The 16,325-nt window shown below is 36.1% G+C and overlaps 2 protein-coding genes across 2 annotated transcripts in view; both read right to left on the minus strand.

The window, feature by feature from the left end:
- LOC134826845 (coiled-coil domain-containing protein 153-like) lies at nt 1-10,583 on the minus strand. Its single transcript, XM_063839352.1, has 5 exons — nt 10,571-10,583; nt 1,837-2,022; nt 1,049-1,192; nt 589-693; nt 1-447 (listed from the first exon to the last, which is right to left on the minus strand). Exons 2-5 carry the CDS (start codon nt 2,014-2,016, stop codon nt 283-285), a joined length of 594 nt encoding a protein of 197 aa, XP_063695422.1. The 5' UTR covers nt 2,017-2,022; nt 10,571-10,583; the 3' UTR covers nt 1-282.
- LOC134826835 (importin-9-like) overlaps nt 2,350-16,325 on the minus strand; it is a 26,862-nt gene continuing 12,886 nt past the window's right edge. Inside the window, exons 5-11 of the mRNA XM_063839342.1 lie at nt 13,411-13,733; nt 12,657-12,797; nt 11,336-11,571; nt 3,725-3,867; nt 3,391-3,498; nt 2,815-2,863; nt 2,350-2,591 (exon numbers count right to left, since the gene is read on the minus strand). Of these exons, the coding sequence (XP_063695412.1) occupies nt 2,557-2,591; nt 2,815-2,863; nt 3,391-3,498; nt 3,725-3,867; nt 11,336-11,571; nt 12,657-12,797; nt 13,411-13,733 (1,035 nt within the window). The 3' untranslated portion in view covers nt 2,350-2,556. The remainder of the gene's footprint in view (nt 2,592-2,814; nt 2,864-3,390; nt 3,499-3,724; nt 3,868-11,335; nt 11,572-12,656; nt 12,798-13,410; nt 13,734-16,325) is intronic.

Genomic DNA, 16,325 nt, shown 5'->3' on the forward strand with positions numbered 1-16,325 from the left:
TCTCTGGTTATAAATTAAAATGAAGTTAAATAAATATAAGAATAAACACAATATACTAATATCACACTATATATATATATATATATATACTAATATCATATTTACACTATAATAATGTCTGTCTGAAATGTGGCAAAATCCTGACTACTAGTATTATATGTAATATGTATTCACTTTATCAGGGCGTTAAACTTTAAACAATCAGTTAGTTACACATCAGTTAGTAGTAGTGACTCATTAGTTAGTAGTAGTTACACATTAGTTAGTAGTAGTTACTCATTATCACAACTCTAGGTTGGGTAGTCCGAACTCTCTGAGCTTCCCAATGTTGCGCAGCTGTACCATCTCACAACTCTTCTGCCAGCGGGATTGTGCTTGCTCTAACTTGCCTGCTACCGCGTCCATAGCTTCTATCAGAATACTCTCATACTTCTTCTCCATGTCACTCTGTAATAATAATACATTACATACTACATTACATTAACTAGCCCGTAGCCGTGTTAATCTAAAGTGGTGTATTGAGAAAACAATACTTATTTAATTTGTGATGAATTGTTTATTCCTTTGTCAATTATAATTTTTTATCACCATTTCCCTTTCCATTTTCTCGACAGCATCATCGTACTTCTTCTGTAGATCTGATTTAGCTTTCTCTGTCTCATCTAATTTACTCTTAGTAGTATCCAGCTGAACCTGAAATCATGTACTGTTACTTGAGTGTGTATAGTAGAGTGTATAGTAGAGTGTATAGTAGTGTATAGTAGAGTGTATACTAGAGTGTATACTAATGTGTATAGTAGAGTGTATACTAATGTGTATAGTAGTGTATAGTAGAGTGTATACTAGAGTGTGTACTAATATGTATAGTAGAGTGTATACTAGTGTGTGTACTAATGTGTATAGTAGAGTGTGTACTAGAGTGTGTACTAATGTGTATAGTAGAGTGTATACTAGTGTGTGAACTAATGTGTATAGTAAAGTGTGTATAGTAGTGTGTATAGTAGAGTGTATAGTAGTGTGTTGTATTAATATTGTACATGTTATTTACCTGCATGTGAGCAAGGCTTGTCTCCAGCAAATGTATCCGTAGCGCCATTGTACTCTGCATGGTTTTGTATTGCCTGACCATGTCCGCGGATATATCTAGCTTCTCCTCCTGCTCCTCCTTCACTACGTTCTCCCATTCTGATACCTGTAATACATTATTATATACAATGTTATGTATGTACATTTGTACAATCACATCAATATCAACCGTAACAACATCTTCGTTTGGGAACCAACTTTGTTTACAATTTACTGGTTAATGTTTACTCAAGAATTTATACATACAATAATATACAATAATTATATACCTAAATCTGCTAATATAAAACCAAAATAACTCCGTAATATGTATGTAAAGCTGTAGTACATACATATTACATTGCGATGAAAACTTGGAACATCTCCCCCCCCCCCCCCCCTGTAATCAGTTTTACACATAGCTATTGTGTCAAAATTACACTAGCGTAATCATTTAGAACCCCCCCCCCCCCCCCCCCCTCAGCTGATTACGTAATATGTCAAGGACCCCTTATCAAGGCGTACGTTTATAAAAGGCGCGGCATTTCATCGCAATGTAGGTTTCATCTCAATGTAATATGTATGTACTACGGCTTAAGAATATACACCGCACGAAATTATGGACCTGGAAGTAAGATTAAATACTTCAGCTTAATACACAAATCAAAACAAAATTCTAGAAGAATGAGTCTTGTATTGAAAGACGAATATGATTTAGAAGCTAAAGTTGATCTAAAATAATGATAACCTAAAAGTACGGGCTATGAATACCTTTAATTTAAGATCGTTTGCCTTGGCGTTATTTCTTCGGGCAAGTTCAGACCTTGTCTCGAGTTCGTGTTTCAAGGAATCCACTTCTTGTAAAGTTTTGTTGTACTTATCTTTTACTGTCAATTCGCCCGGTTCACCCTTCTTTCCTTTTTTCTTCCCCTTCTTCTTTTTTGGAGGCATCACGCTAGACAAGTTGTCAAGTTAAGTCCGCTAATAGTGTCGGTTGTGCTTAGATTTTAATAGAATATGATAAAAACTGGTGTGGCGAGAAATAAGAGTATGCCTTATCTTAAGAGATAAGAATTGAATTAAGGAGGAGGCTAATGTACTTTTCACACATCAGCTGATGTCACGTTCGGAAGAAAATGAACGACCGAATTTTCGCGCGAAAATTTTTCAGAGGTAGTGCTGACAGGAGTTAGTAATATTTTGGACGCGCGTTACAAATATTCCAGCCGTTCGGCCACGAAAGTTGGAGTGTCAACTGGCAAGCACTGAATAAGACTTCATAAATAAGCAATAAAAGACAAGAATTCTATCCAATTCAAACTACATATATCAACACTTTTCAAAATAAGTTATTTAAAAGTTGTTATAAATTCATCAACGTTTTAAAAGACTCCAAAGATTCATAAAAAAGCTCAGGTCACACCATATATGGTAGTATTACCACACACCATATATGGTAGTATTACCATGGTAACACCATATTAACCTTCCTCAACCAAACCGCATATTTGAGTTATTTTGCTCCGCTGAAAAGAGCCTTATTTCAAATAACTTTATTTCATCAAATATATAGAATCTACAATAACTTTCATCACAAAATTCTTGGCTACAAAAAGAGTTGGAAAAGTTAAACCTCAACTTTCCATTTCACGAGGTGGAAGTTTGGTGAAACATAATAGATGTTACGTAATAGTTGTCATGGTAACAAAAGTCTTATCAGAAGAGTAAAAACAACACGTATCTAACTACCGGACACTTGCAGAGAGCTCAGCACCGTACGCTCATTCTCAGTTAGCGCCTGTAATAGTGAAATAGTGAAATATTGCAGAGAAATAGTGAAATATTGCAGAGAAATAGCGAAATATTGCAGAGAAATAGTGATATATTGCAGAGAAATAGTGAAATATCGCAGAGATGTAGTGAAATGTTGCAGAGAAATAGTGAAATATTGCAGAGAAATAGTGAAATATTGCAGAGAAATAGTGAAATATTGCAGAGAAATAGTGAAATATTGCAGATAAATAGTGAAATATTGCAGAGATTTGGTGAAACTTACAGAGATTTAGTGAAATTTACAGAGATATAGTGAAATATTGCAGAGATCTAGTGAAATATTGCAGAGATGTAGTGTAATTTATAGAGATTTGGTGTAATTTACAAAGATTTGACGTAATTTACAAAGTGATGGTAGTGTCAAATGTGTTAAAGGTGTTAAAGGTGATACGGCAAGTGTTAAATGTGTTTAAGGTGATCCAGTAAGTGTTAAAGGTGATCCAGCAAGTGTTAAAGGTGTTAAAGGTGTAATAGTAGAATTATTGTAACTACCAGACAGAGCTGATTGTAGGTGTTATGAGTGGACAGCTGAGTTAAGAACTGTTGGAGATGACTGTGTAGATCTACTTCGTTCAGTGGGTCGTCTTTAGTGTCTTCGTCCTGAATAATTTCATAAATATACACTAATATACATTACAATTATACACATTAGTGTTGATGTATATTACACATTAGTGCTGATGTATATTACACATTAGTGTTGATGTACATTACACATTAGTATTAATGTACATTATACATTAACGCTTACACGCCGATCAGTGACTTGTATATACTAGTTAATTAATTAATCAGCTAATTGTTGCTAATTAACGAGTTAGTAAACCTCATCATCGTCATCTCCCAACATGTGAGCAAGTTGGGCGATAGAAACGAACTGAGTTTCCACATCCTCCTCCTCCTCCTCATCATCCTCCTCATCACTAATGTCTCCGTTCCTCTCTGCTTCTAATTCCTCCAACACGTTACCTGTAATTAAGTACCTTACTGGACACTATTTCCTCGCATGTAACTGTAATGATTCGCTGTGTATCTGGTTAGTGCAGGAGCCTATAGGGGGGGGGGGGGGGGCGGGGTGTAGGGATCCCCCCACCCCAGCTCAGATGTATGATCTAGTGTAATTCACCTGATCTCACGTAATGAGTACATACAGGTGCAGTGGTAAATAAATATTCTAAATAGGAAGAATTAAGCAGAATTTAACCGATATTATATCCACAGATATCCGGTTTAAAGTTATTTCCTAGCAAATTATACTCTAGTAGCAGGGTGTAGTAGGATATTAGCTTCAGAATTTACGTGATGATCTAACTGATTTATCAACATCTAATTACGTTAACTACTTCATCTAATGATATCATTATACCTAAACTTATCGGCATTTCAACTACGTACATTCCTGAGAGAGAAATGTAAAACTAGAATGTATTGAGAAATGTAAAAATAGAATGTATTGAGAAATGTAAAACTAGAATGTAATTTTACTAGAATGTATTGAGAAATGTAAAACTAGAATGTATTGAGAAATGTAAAGCTAGAATGTATTGAGAAATGTAAAACTAGAATGTATTGAGAAATGTAAAACTAGAATGTAATTTAACTAGAATGTATTGAGAAATGTAAAACTAGAATGTATTGAGAAATGTAAAACTAGAATGTATTGAGAAATGTAAAACTAGAATGTAATTTAACTAGAATGTATTGAGAAATGTAAAACTAGAATGTATTGAGAAATGTAAAACTAGAATGTATTGAGAAATGTAAAACTAGAATGTATTGAGAAATGTAAAGCTAGGTAGCTCAGTTGGTTAGAGCGCAGTTCTTAGAACGCCAGCAATCGTTAGGTTGCAAGTTCAATACCCGCTGTCTACCTAGTCGTGGGGTGAGCGTCGTCGACGTTCTGCTAAGGATCCCATAGGATTTATGCAGCCTCCCGGTCCACCCAGCCGAATGCTCGAGAAATCGTGTGTGAGGGTTAAATGGGGAGCTGTGCAATATAGTACAGCGAAAAAGCAAAAACTCAATGGATGGTTACCGTAATGGGTGCCACATGCCTAGCATGAAATATTTACCTACTTACTTGCACTTGTGTAGGTCTGTAGAAGCATTAGAATCGGGCGTTGCCTACCATAGGCTATCCCGAATTTAGAAGCTTGCTTTCATCATAGTAGTAGTAATGTAAAACTAGAATGTATTGAGAAATGTAAAGCTAGAATGTATTGAGAAATATAAACTAGAAAGTATTGAGAAATGTAAAACTAGAATGTATTGAGAAATGTAAAACTAGAATGTATTGAGAAATGTAAGCTAGAATGTATTGAGAAATGTAAAACTAGAATGTATTGAGAAATATAAACTAGAAAGTATTGAGAAATGTAAAACTAGAATGTATTGAGAAATGTAAAACTAGAATGTATTGAGAAATATAAACTAGAATGTATTGAGAAATGTAAAACTAGAATGTATTGAGAAATGTAAAATAAGAATGTATTGAGAAATATAAACTAGAATGTATTGAGAAATGTAAAACTAGAATGTATTGAGAAATGTAAAACTAGAATGTATTGAGAAATATAAACTAGAAAGTATTGAGAAATGTAAAACTAGAATGTATTGAGAAATATAAACTAGAAAGTATTGAGAAATGTAAAACTAGAATGTATTGAGAAATTTAAAACTAGAATGTATTGAGAAATGTAAAATTAGAATGTATTGAGAAATATAAACTAGAATGTATTGAGAAATGTAAAACTAGAATGTATTGAGAAATGTAAAGCTAGAATGTATTGAGAAATATAAACTAGAAAGTATTGAGAAATGTAAAACTAGAATGTATTGAGAAATGTAAAACTAGAATGTATTGAGAAATGTAAAGCTAGAATGTATTGAGAAATGTAAAACTAGAAAGAAATGTAAAACTAGAATGTATTGAGAAATGTAAAGCTAGGTAGCTCAGTTGGTTAGAGCGCAGTTCTTAGAACGCCAGCAATCGTTAGGTTGCAAGTTCAATACCCGCTGTCTACCTAGTCGTGGGGTGAGCGTCGTCGACGTTCTGCTAAGGATCCCATAGGATTTATGCAGCCTCCCGGTCCACCCAGCCGAATGCTCGAGAAATCGTGTGTGAGGGTTAAATGGGGAGCTGTGCAATATAGTACAGCGAAAAAGCAAAAACTCAATGGATGGTTACCGTAATGGGTGCCACATGCCTAGCATGAAATATTTACCTACTTACTTGCACTTGTGTAGGTCTGTAGAAGCATTAGAATCGGGCGTTGCCTACCATAGGCTATCCCGAATTTAGAAGCTTGCTTTCATCATAGTAGTAGTAATGTAAAACTAGAATGTATTGAGAAATGTAAAGCTAGAATGTATTGAGAAATATAAACTAGAAAGTATTGAGAAATGTAAAACTAGAATGTATTGAGAAATGTAAAACTAGAATGTATTGAGAAATGTAAGCTAGAATGTATTGAGAAATGTAAAACTAGAATGTATTGAGAAATATAAACTAGAAAGTATTGAGAAATGTAAAACTAGAATGTATTGAGAAATGTAAAACTAGAATGTATTGAGAAATATAAACTAGAATGTATTGAGAAATGTAAAACTAGAATGTATTGAGAAATGTAAAATTAGAATGTATTGAGAAATATAAACTAGAATGTATTGAGAAATGTAAACTAGAAAGTATTGAGAAATGTAAAACTAGAATGTATTGAGAAATATAAACTAGAAAGTATTGAGAAATGTAAAACTAGAATGTATTGAGAAATTTAAAACTAGAATGTATTGAGAAATGTAAAATTAGAATGTATTGAGAAATATAAACTAGAATGTATTGAGAAATGTAAAACTAGAATGTATTGAGAAATGTAAAGCTAGAATGTATTGAGAAATATAAACTAGAAAGTATTGAGAAATGTAAAACTAGAATGTATTGAGAAATGTAAAACTAGAATGTATTGAGAAATGTAAAGCTAGAATGTATTGAGAAATGTAAAACTAGAAAGAAATGTAAAACTAGAATGTATTGAGAAATGTAAAACTAGAATGTATTGAGAAATGTAAAGCTAGAATGTATTGAGAAATGTAAAACTAGAATGTATTGAGAAATGTAAAACTAGAATGTATTGAGAAATGTAAAATTAGAATGTATTGAGAAATGTAAAACTAGAATGTATTGAGAAATGTAAAACTAGAATGTATTGAGAAATGTAAAGCTAGAATGTATTGAGAAATGTAAAACTAGAATGTATTGAGAAATGTAAAACTAGAATGTAATTTAACTAGAATGTATTGAGAAATGTAAAACTAGAATGTATTGAGAAATGTAAAACTAGAATGTATTGAGAAATGTAAAACTAGAATGTAATTTAACTAGAATGTATTGAGAAATGTAAAACTAGAATGTATTGAGAAATGTAAAAATAGAATGTATTGAGAAATGTAAAGCTAGAATGTATTGAGAAATGTAAAACTAGAATGTATTGAGAAATGTAAAACTAGAATGTAATTTAACTAGAATGTATTGAGAAATGTAAAACTAGAATGTATTGAGAAATGTAAAACTAGAATGTATTGAGAAATGTAAAACTAGAATGTAATTTAACTAGAATGTATTGAGAAATGTAAAACTAGAATGTATTGAGAAATGTAAAACTAGAATGTATTGAGAAATTTAAAACTAGAATGTATTGAGAAATTTAAAATTAGAATGTATTGAGAAATATAAACTAGAATGTATTGAGAAATGTAAAACTAGAATGTATTGAGAAATGTAAAGCTAGAATGTATTGAGAAATATAAACTAGAAAGTATTGAGAAATGTAAAACTAGAATGTATTGAGAAATGTAAAACTAGAATGTATTGAGAAATGTAAAGCTAGAATGTATTGAGAAATGTAAAACTAGAAAGTATTGAGAAATGTAAAACTAGAATGTATTGAGAAATGTAAAACTAGAATGTATTGAGAAATGTAAAGCTAGAATGTATTGAGAAATGTAAAACTAGAATGTATTGAGAAATGTAAAACTAGAATGTATTGAGAAATGTAAAATTAGAATGTATTGAGAAATGTAAAACTAGAATGTATTGAGAAATGTAAAACTAGAATGTATTGAGAAATGTAAAGCTAGAATGTATTGAGAAATGTAAAACTAGAATGTATTGAGAAATGTAAAACTAGAATGTAATTTAACTAGAATGTATTGAGAAATGTAAAACTAGAATGTATTGAGAAATGTAAAACTAGAATGTATTGAGAAATGTAAAACTAGAATGTAATTTAACTAGAATGTATTGAGAAATGTAAAACTAGAATGTATTGAGAAATGTAAAAATAGAATGTATTGAGAAATGTAAAGCTAGAATGTATTGAGAAATGTAAAACTAGAATGTATTGAGAAATGTAAAACTAGAATGTAATTTAACTAGAATGTATTGAGAAATGTAAAACTAGAATGTATTGAGAAATGTAAAACTAGAATGTATTGAGAAATGTAAAACTAGAATGTATTGAGAAATGTAAAACTAGAATGTATTGAGAAATATAAACTAGAAAGTATTGAGAAATGTAAAACTAGAATGTATTGAGAAATGTAAAACTAGAATGTATTGAGAAATATAAACTAGAAAGTATTGAGAAATATAAACTAGAAAGTATTGAGAAATGTAAAACTAGAAAGTATTGAGAAATGTAAAACTAGAATGTATTGAGAAATGTAAAACTAGAATGTATTGAGAAATATAAACTAGAAAGTATTGAGAAATGTAAAACTAGAATGTATTGAGAAATTTAAAACTAGAATGTATTGAGAAATGTAAAATTAGAATGTATTGAGAAATATAAACTAGAATGTATTGAGAAATGTAAAACTAGAATGTATTGAGAAATGTAAAGCTAGAATGTATTGAGAAATATAAACTAGAAAGTATTGAGAAATGTAAAACTAGAATGTATTGAGAAATGTAAAACTAGAAAGTATTGAGAAATGTAAACTAGAATGTATTGAGAAATGTAAAACTAAAATGTATTGAGAAATATAAAGCTAGAATGTATTGAGAAATATAAAACTAGAATGTATTGAGAAATGTAAAACTAGAATGTATTGAGAAATGTAAAACTAGAATGTATTGAGAAATATAAAGCTAGAATGTATTGAGAAATATAAAACTAGAATATATTGACAAATATAAAGCTAAAGTAAAGTAGTAGAATTATGTAACCTACCGCTCAAAAGTACTAACATGTTACAGTAACACTATACACTAGCATGTTAAGGCCAGAGGGGGGGGGGGGGGGGGTAAATGGCGCTTTTCTAGTTTTCACATATTTGATAATAGCTGCTGGAGACAAGAAGAAAAAACCGGATCAAAATCTGACCTTGCGTTCCTGAGATATCGCGCGCTAAATTTGGAAGTTTACCTGTAATTACATGTTAAACTGGATATCTAAACTGCTGTAACTTTTTTGACCTTTCGATTCCTTAGTTGAGAAAACCAGCCACTCCCTGATCTTGAGGTTTGGTACAGTGGTTCCTTGGACAATTATCCTCATATCTGATGCAGCGATTTTCTATTTGACTCGGTTCTCAAATTATGAGGTTAACCATGTCAAAAATTCGAAAAATTTAGTTGAAAGCCGCAAAAGTGTGTTTTGAGATAGATGCAATTTAGTGTTTTCAAAATTTGGAATTATTACTGGGATGTGTTATATTTCGTTAGTTAGGAGTATGTATACACTTTATATCGTTTTCTTGATTAAACCTGGCCATTCCCTTAATGATTTTAGCCACTTTCAGTAGTTCATGTCCTCGTATTGTAAAAAATGAGTTTAACCAAGACTTCCTGTAAACACTAACTGCTTGAAAGTAGTAAAAATTTGGTTATTAACCTCGCTATAGACCATATAACACTGAGATTGGTTTATCAATATGTTATTATATACGTAGTAAAACATTTGTACAGTGTAACGATTAAGTTTTTGAGGTTAACATGTAATTGACTGGTCAGATATTCAAAAAATAAGAGGTTAACCTCATTTTTTAGCCATTTACGGGTAAAATCTTCTACTAAAATATGGTCAGTTCGAATCACCTTTGTCACATGATTATAGTTGTAGGCATTGTGATACCAATAGATACCTCACTGCGATATTGTGGTACATTACATAAGTAAGAATCGTATGTATATTCCCTACGGTACCAAAATGTGATGGTTAACCTCATTTTTTCACTTTCCCAAGAAGCCAAGATAAAAGAAAGTCAATCAACACACCATCTATAGAGAAATGTGTATACCGTAAACTTACGATGAAAATAATAACTCTATCACTTTATCTTAAAAAGAGGTTAACCTCATTTAATCACGTTTGCATATTACCTTTTCTGACAATTATGAACCTAAAATTTAGAGTTTACATTTGCTGAAAAAATATTAACCTCAATTTTATTAACCTCAATGTTGTTTAGTCAATTTTGTGAAAATCGGTTAACCTCAATTATTAAAAAATTTAAATAATATTTTGGTCATTTTTTTGACCCCTTACCCCCTCTGGCCTTAACACTATACACACTACACACACTACACACTTTAGATTTGTTTGGAGAGGCGAATCATTCACAGTTTAGGCTCTTGAAATCTTCGAATTAAAAATCATCTTGAGAGAACCTCCAAATTATTTGTTATATAGCTAGTAGTGTTGAAAGTATTAAACACACTACACACTATACATACACTATATAGTACACCCCAGTAATTCTTCCCGCCATTTAAAGAAGCGGCAACCAGCTTAATGATTTACACGGCTGTATTACAGTGTAGCACTATATTATATATACACGTAGAAATCAACAGTTGACATACGGTACATACCGTACGCCATTTCTAGCTTTCTATCTTATTTTAGAGGGAGAAATAACGCAGAGCAAGTTATATACAGGGTGAGTCAAAAAACTATACACTTTGTAATTTAATAATTTAAATTAGAAAGCTTATCCCAATCTTTGTGAACATTTCTAGTCAATAAGTCTGGACATTTTCCTGATAGTTTTTAGGAATCGGCCAAATATTTTTTCCACAATCGGCAACACCCTGGAATACCCATTTAGAAATCCTTGCATTTATCAATTTAACCCTAATATTCGGCTATCTAATTAGGACTCCAAATAAAAATATATGGTATTCTGAATGTCAGAAATCGATTTACCGCGCCCAAATTTACCGCAAACCCCGATATACCGCGGTGATCTCCTTTCCCCTAAATAGGGCTTAACAAGTATAATGTAAACAAACAAACCCCGATTTACCGCGGATGCATCGGATGTTTCCTTTCCCCCAAACTCCGCGGTAAATCGGGGTTTTACTGTACATGTCAGTATGATATCTATTTGCAAAGTAACGACTCATGAGTCATGATTGTGTAACATTAAAACTAACCGAACTCCTGTACGAGTATCTTGAATATCTTGACAGTGATAGGTATCATAGTGGGACCCTGTTGAGCTTTAGTGGAACGTGTAATCCTCCCCCCTTCTAGCGATATCTCCTCATCAGACACCATTATGTGAGAGAGGGGTGAATCCTGCGCCAGGAGGTGGGGCAGGAACTTAGTGAGGGCTATTACTGCTACCTTAGTTTCATACTCCCCTGTAAACATCTCCTGGATCTCACACCTGGGAGGCAAATAGTTTACTTTTATATTATATTTAAAGTACTTTATATTACACTAGAAAGCCCGTGATCACAGGCTAATAGTATTCTTTGATAGTCAGTTTTTATCGCATAAAAAAATATCCGTCACAACCGAAGACACAGCCGATCAAGATGTAGCTCGCACTGACCACAACGTAATTACCACAAAACCGATCAAAATGACGTTCCAACAATCATTGCACGTGCGCGTTCAACACTGTTACCATGGTTACTATGCAACCTTTTGCTTTTTACCTAATTTGCACGTGGGCGGTCGTACAAAAATAATTCTTTGAATTATAATATAGACTAGAAAGCCCGTGGTCACAGGGAGGAAGTTAATAGTATTCTTTGGTAGTCAGTTTTTATCGCATCAAAAAATAACCTTCACAACCGAAGATACAGCCGATTATAATGTAGCTAGCACTGAACACAACGTAATTACTACAAAGTCGATCAAAATGTCGCTCACAAATCTTTGCACGTGCACGTGCATGTAACACCGTTACTATGGTTACTACGCAACTTGTATTTGTTTACCTAATTTGCACGTGGGCAAAAATTATAGTAGAGATTATATATAAGTACTAAGTACTTGATATTATAATATTATATAAGTAATATTATATAAGTACTAAGTACTTTATATTATATTAGCTGAAGACGATTTACACATGTATTTTGAAAGCTCCTGCTAAAACAAACTTTTCGTATCACTTATATGTTTTAAATAATCCCCCTCCAGGTATATTATATTATATAATACTAAGTACTTTATATTATATTAGTTATATTATATAAGTACTAAATACTTTATACTATATTATTATATTATATTATGTATACTATATAGTATATATTACTATAAGTACTTTATATTATAGTACTATAGCGGTGGGCGCTACACCAATGCCGTTAAATTCACATTAACGTATTTTTATCCTGTATTTGCCGAATTTTTTCGAAAAATACGGGAAATGTCATAATTAATCTGTTTTAAAGCTAGGGTCCAACACTCGAAACTGCAAATGTAAGTAACCCTAACAAACCTAACAAAGTAACAAACCATGATTTTAGAACGAAGACGAGACCGTTTTCTCCAGTTGGCGTGTTGATGGACTGAAGGAAGGACATGGAACCTTCTAGATCGTGGTTAAAGAGCTTAATAAACACTACTAACAAGCTCTGCTGGATTGTAGGCGACTCACTGAAAGTTAACTGTGATAAAGTAAAACAATAAACAATTGAAACAATAAACAATTCTAACAGTGAACAATTTAAACAGTGAACAATTGAAACAGTGAACAATTGAAACAGTGAACAATTGAGACAGTGTCCAGTGAACAAGTAACAAATAATATGTCTGAACAAATAAGTGGTTATAACTGCTTGCGATCTCATTTAGAAGTGTTGAATATTACTATAGTATTATATATAGTTAGTGTTAAATGTGCAGTTAGAATCGCTCAGTGCATAAAACAAGGTTACCAGTTTAAGGTTTTTTCTACACATCAATTATTTTCATAGTAGTAACCGTGTATTAGTAATTGTGATACATTTTTATCATCATTTTAACTTTTAACATAACGTTATATAAACGTCACACCTTACACTAAATTGATAAAATTAGGGTATTTAAATACAGTGATAAAATACCACAAAAAAGTATCGAACACATTAGGATGCAGTATATTAACAATTAAATCCCCCCCTTCCCCATATGCGTAACATATTAACAACAGATCCCCCTTGGCCTTATGCGATTATGCGATATACGTACCATTTAGTGAGTTTGTTAAGAACAGCTTGCAGGATCTTACCATTTAGTGAGTTTGTTAAGAACAGCTTGCAGGATCTGGTTGATGTTGAGAGCTGCTCCAGCGTGTTTAATAAGACTGGATACCAATCTGCCGGAGTAAAGTGCCCCGTACTCGCTCATTTCCGGGTCTAACATCTTAGCAATGAGCTGCATAGTGTACTCCATACCAGTTATACCATTAATAGTTAGAGCGGTGACTTGCTGGAATCCCAGCGCGAGACACGCGCGCACACACTCCCCGCCACTCTGCAATATAGCTGTACTGTCCTTCACACACCCTATTGTAAGAGCCATCGCGGCCGGGAACACTTCCTTAATATACACCTGGGGGAGGGGAGATTAGTGAGGTATACACCTGGGGGAGAGGGGATTAGTGAGGTATACACTTGGGGGAGGGGAGATTAGTGAGGTATACACCTGGGGGAGGGGAGATTAGTGAGGTATACACCTGGGGGAGGGGAGATTAGTGAGGTATACACCTGGGGGAGGGGAGATTAGTGAGGTATACACCTGGGGGAGGGGAGATTAGTGAGGTATACACCTGGGGGAGGGGAGATTAGTGAGGTATACACCTGGGGGAGGGGAGATTAGTGAGGTATACACCTGGGGGAGGGGAGATTAGTGAGGTATACACCTGGGGGAGGGAAGATTAGTGAGGTATACACCTGGGGGAGGGGAGATTAGTGAGGTATACACCTGGGGGAGGGGAGATTAGTGAGGTATACACCTGGGGGAGGGGAGATTAGTGAGGTATACACCTGGGGGAGGGGAGATTAGTGAGGTATACACCTGGGGGAGGGGAGATTAGTGAGGTATACACCTGGGGGAGGGGAGATTAGTGAGGTATACACCTGGGGGAGGGGGGATTAGTGAGGTATACACCTGGGGGAGGGGAGATTAGTGAGGTATACACCTGGGGGAGGGGAGATTAGTGAGGTATACACCTGGGGAGGGGAGATTAGTGAGGTATACACCTGGGGAGAGGGGAGATTAGTGAGGTATACACCTGGGGGAGGGGAGATTAGTGAGGTATACACCTGGGGAGAGGGGAGATTAGTGAGGTATACACCTGGGGGAGGGGAGATTAGTGAGGTATACACCTGGGGGAGGGGGGATTAGTGAGGTATACACCTGGGGGCGGGGAGATTAGTGAGGTATACACCTGGGGGAGGGGAGATTAGTGAGGTATACACCTGGGGGAGGGGAGATTAGTGAGGTATACACCTGGGGGAGGGGGGATTAGTGAGGTATACACCTGGGGGAGGGGAGATTAGTGAGGTATACACCTGGGGGAGGGGAGATTAGTGAGGTATACACCTGGGGGAGGGGAGATTAGTGAGGTATACACCTGGGGGAGGGGAGATTAGTGAGGTATACACCTGGGGGAGGGGGGATTAGTGAGGTATACACCTGGGGGCGGGGAGATTAGTGAGGTATACACCTGGGGGAGGGGAGATTAGTGAGGTATACACCTGGGGGAGGGGAGATTAGTGAGGTATGCACCTAGGGGAGGGGAGATTAGTGAGGTATACACCTGGGGGAGGGGAGATTAGTGAGGTATACACCTGGGGGAGGGGAGATTAGTGAGGTATACACCTGGGGAGGGGAGATTAGTGAGGTATACACCTGGGGAGAGGGGAGATTAGTGAGGTATACACCTGGGGGAAGGGAGATTAGTGAGGTATACACCTGGGGGGAGGGGAGATTAGTGAGGTATACACCTGGGGGAGGGGAGATTAGTGAGGTATACACCTGGGGGGAGGGGAGATTAGTGAGGTATACACCTGGGGGAGGGGAGATTAGTGAGGTATACACCTGGGGGAGGGGAGATTAGTGAGGTATACACCTGGGGGAGGGGAGATTAGTGAGGTATACACCTGGGGGAGGGGAGATTAGTGAGGTATACACCTGGGGGAGGGGAGATTAGTGAGGTATACACCTGGGGGAGGGGAGATTAGTGAGGTATACACCTGGGGGAGGGGAGATTAGTGAGGTATACACCTGGGGGAGGGGAGATTAGTGAGGTATACACCTGGGGGAGGGGAGATTAGTGAGGTATACACCTGGGGGAGGGGAGATTAGTGAGGTATACACCTGGGGGAGGGAAGATTAGTGAGGTATACACCTGGGGGAGGGGAGATTAGTGAGGTATACACCTGGGGGAGGGGAGATTAGTGAGGTATACACCTGGGGGAGGGGAGATTAGTGAGGTATACACCTGGGGGAGGGGAGATTAGTGAGGTATACACCTGGGGGAGGGGAGATTAGTGAGGTATACACCTGGGGGAGGGGAGATTAGTGAGGTATACACCTGGGGGAGGGGAGATTAGTGAGGTATACACCTGGGGGAGGGGAGATTAGTGAGGTATACACCTGGGGGAGGGGGGATTAGTGAGGTATACACCTGGGGGAGGGGAGATTAGTGAGGTATACACCTGGGGGAGGGGAGATTAGTGAGGTATACACCTGGGGAGGGGAGATTAGTGAGGTATACACCTGGGGAGAGGGGAGATTAGTGAGGTATACACCTGGGGGAGGGGAGATTAGTGAGGTATACACCTGGGGAGAGGGGAGATTAGTGAGGTATACACCTGGGGGAGGGGAGATTAGTGAGGTATACACCTGGGGGAGGGGAGATTAGTGAGGTATACACCTGGGGGAGGGGAGATTAGTGAGGTATACACCTGGGGGAGGGGGGATTAGTGAGGTATACACCTGGGGGAGGGGAGATTAGTGAGGTATACACCTGGGGGAGGGGAGATTAGTGAGGTATACACCTGGGGAGGGGAGATTAGTGAGGTATACACCTGGGGAGAGGGGAGATTAGTGAGGTATACACCTGGGGGAAGGGAGATTAGTGAGGTATACACCTGGGGGGAGGGGAGATTAGTGAGGTATACACCTGGGGGAGGGGAG

The sequence above is a fragment of the Bolinopsis microptera genome, chromosome 1, assembly GCF_026151205.1.
Source record: "Bolinopsis microptera isolate Bmic1 chromosome 1, MBARI_Bmic_1.0, whole genome shotgun sequence".
Classification (NCBI taxonomy): Eukaryota; Metazoa; Ctenophora; class Tentaculata; order Lobata; family Bolinopsidae; genus Bolinopsis; species Bolinopsis microptera.

Bases quoted from the DNA above. Each gene is read 5' to 3' on its own strand.
- LOC134826845 (XM_063839352.1), bottom strand. From the start codon at position 2,016: ATGCCTCCAAAAAAGAAGAAGGGGAAGAAAAAAGGAAAGAAGGGTGAA. The intron at 1,193-1,836 runs GTATTCATAGCC...AATGTATTACAG, and splicing joins CAAACGATCTTAAATTAAAG to GTATCAGAATGGGAGAACGT. The intron at 448-588 runs GTGATAAAAAAT...TTATTATTACAG, and splicing joins AGAAAATGGAAAGGGAAATG to AGTGACATGGAGAAGAAGTA.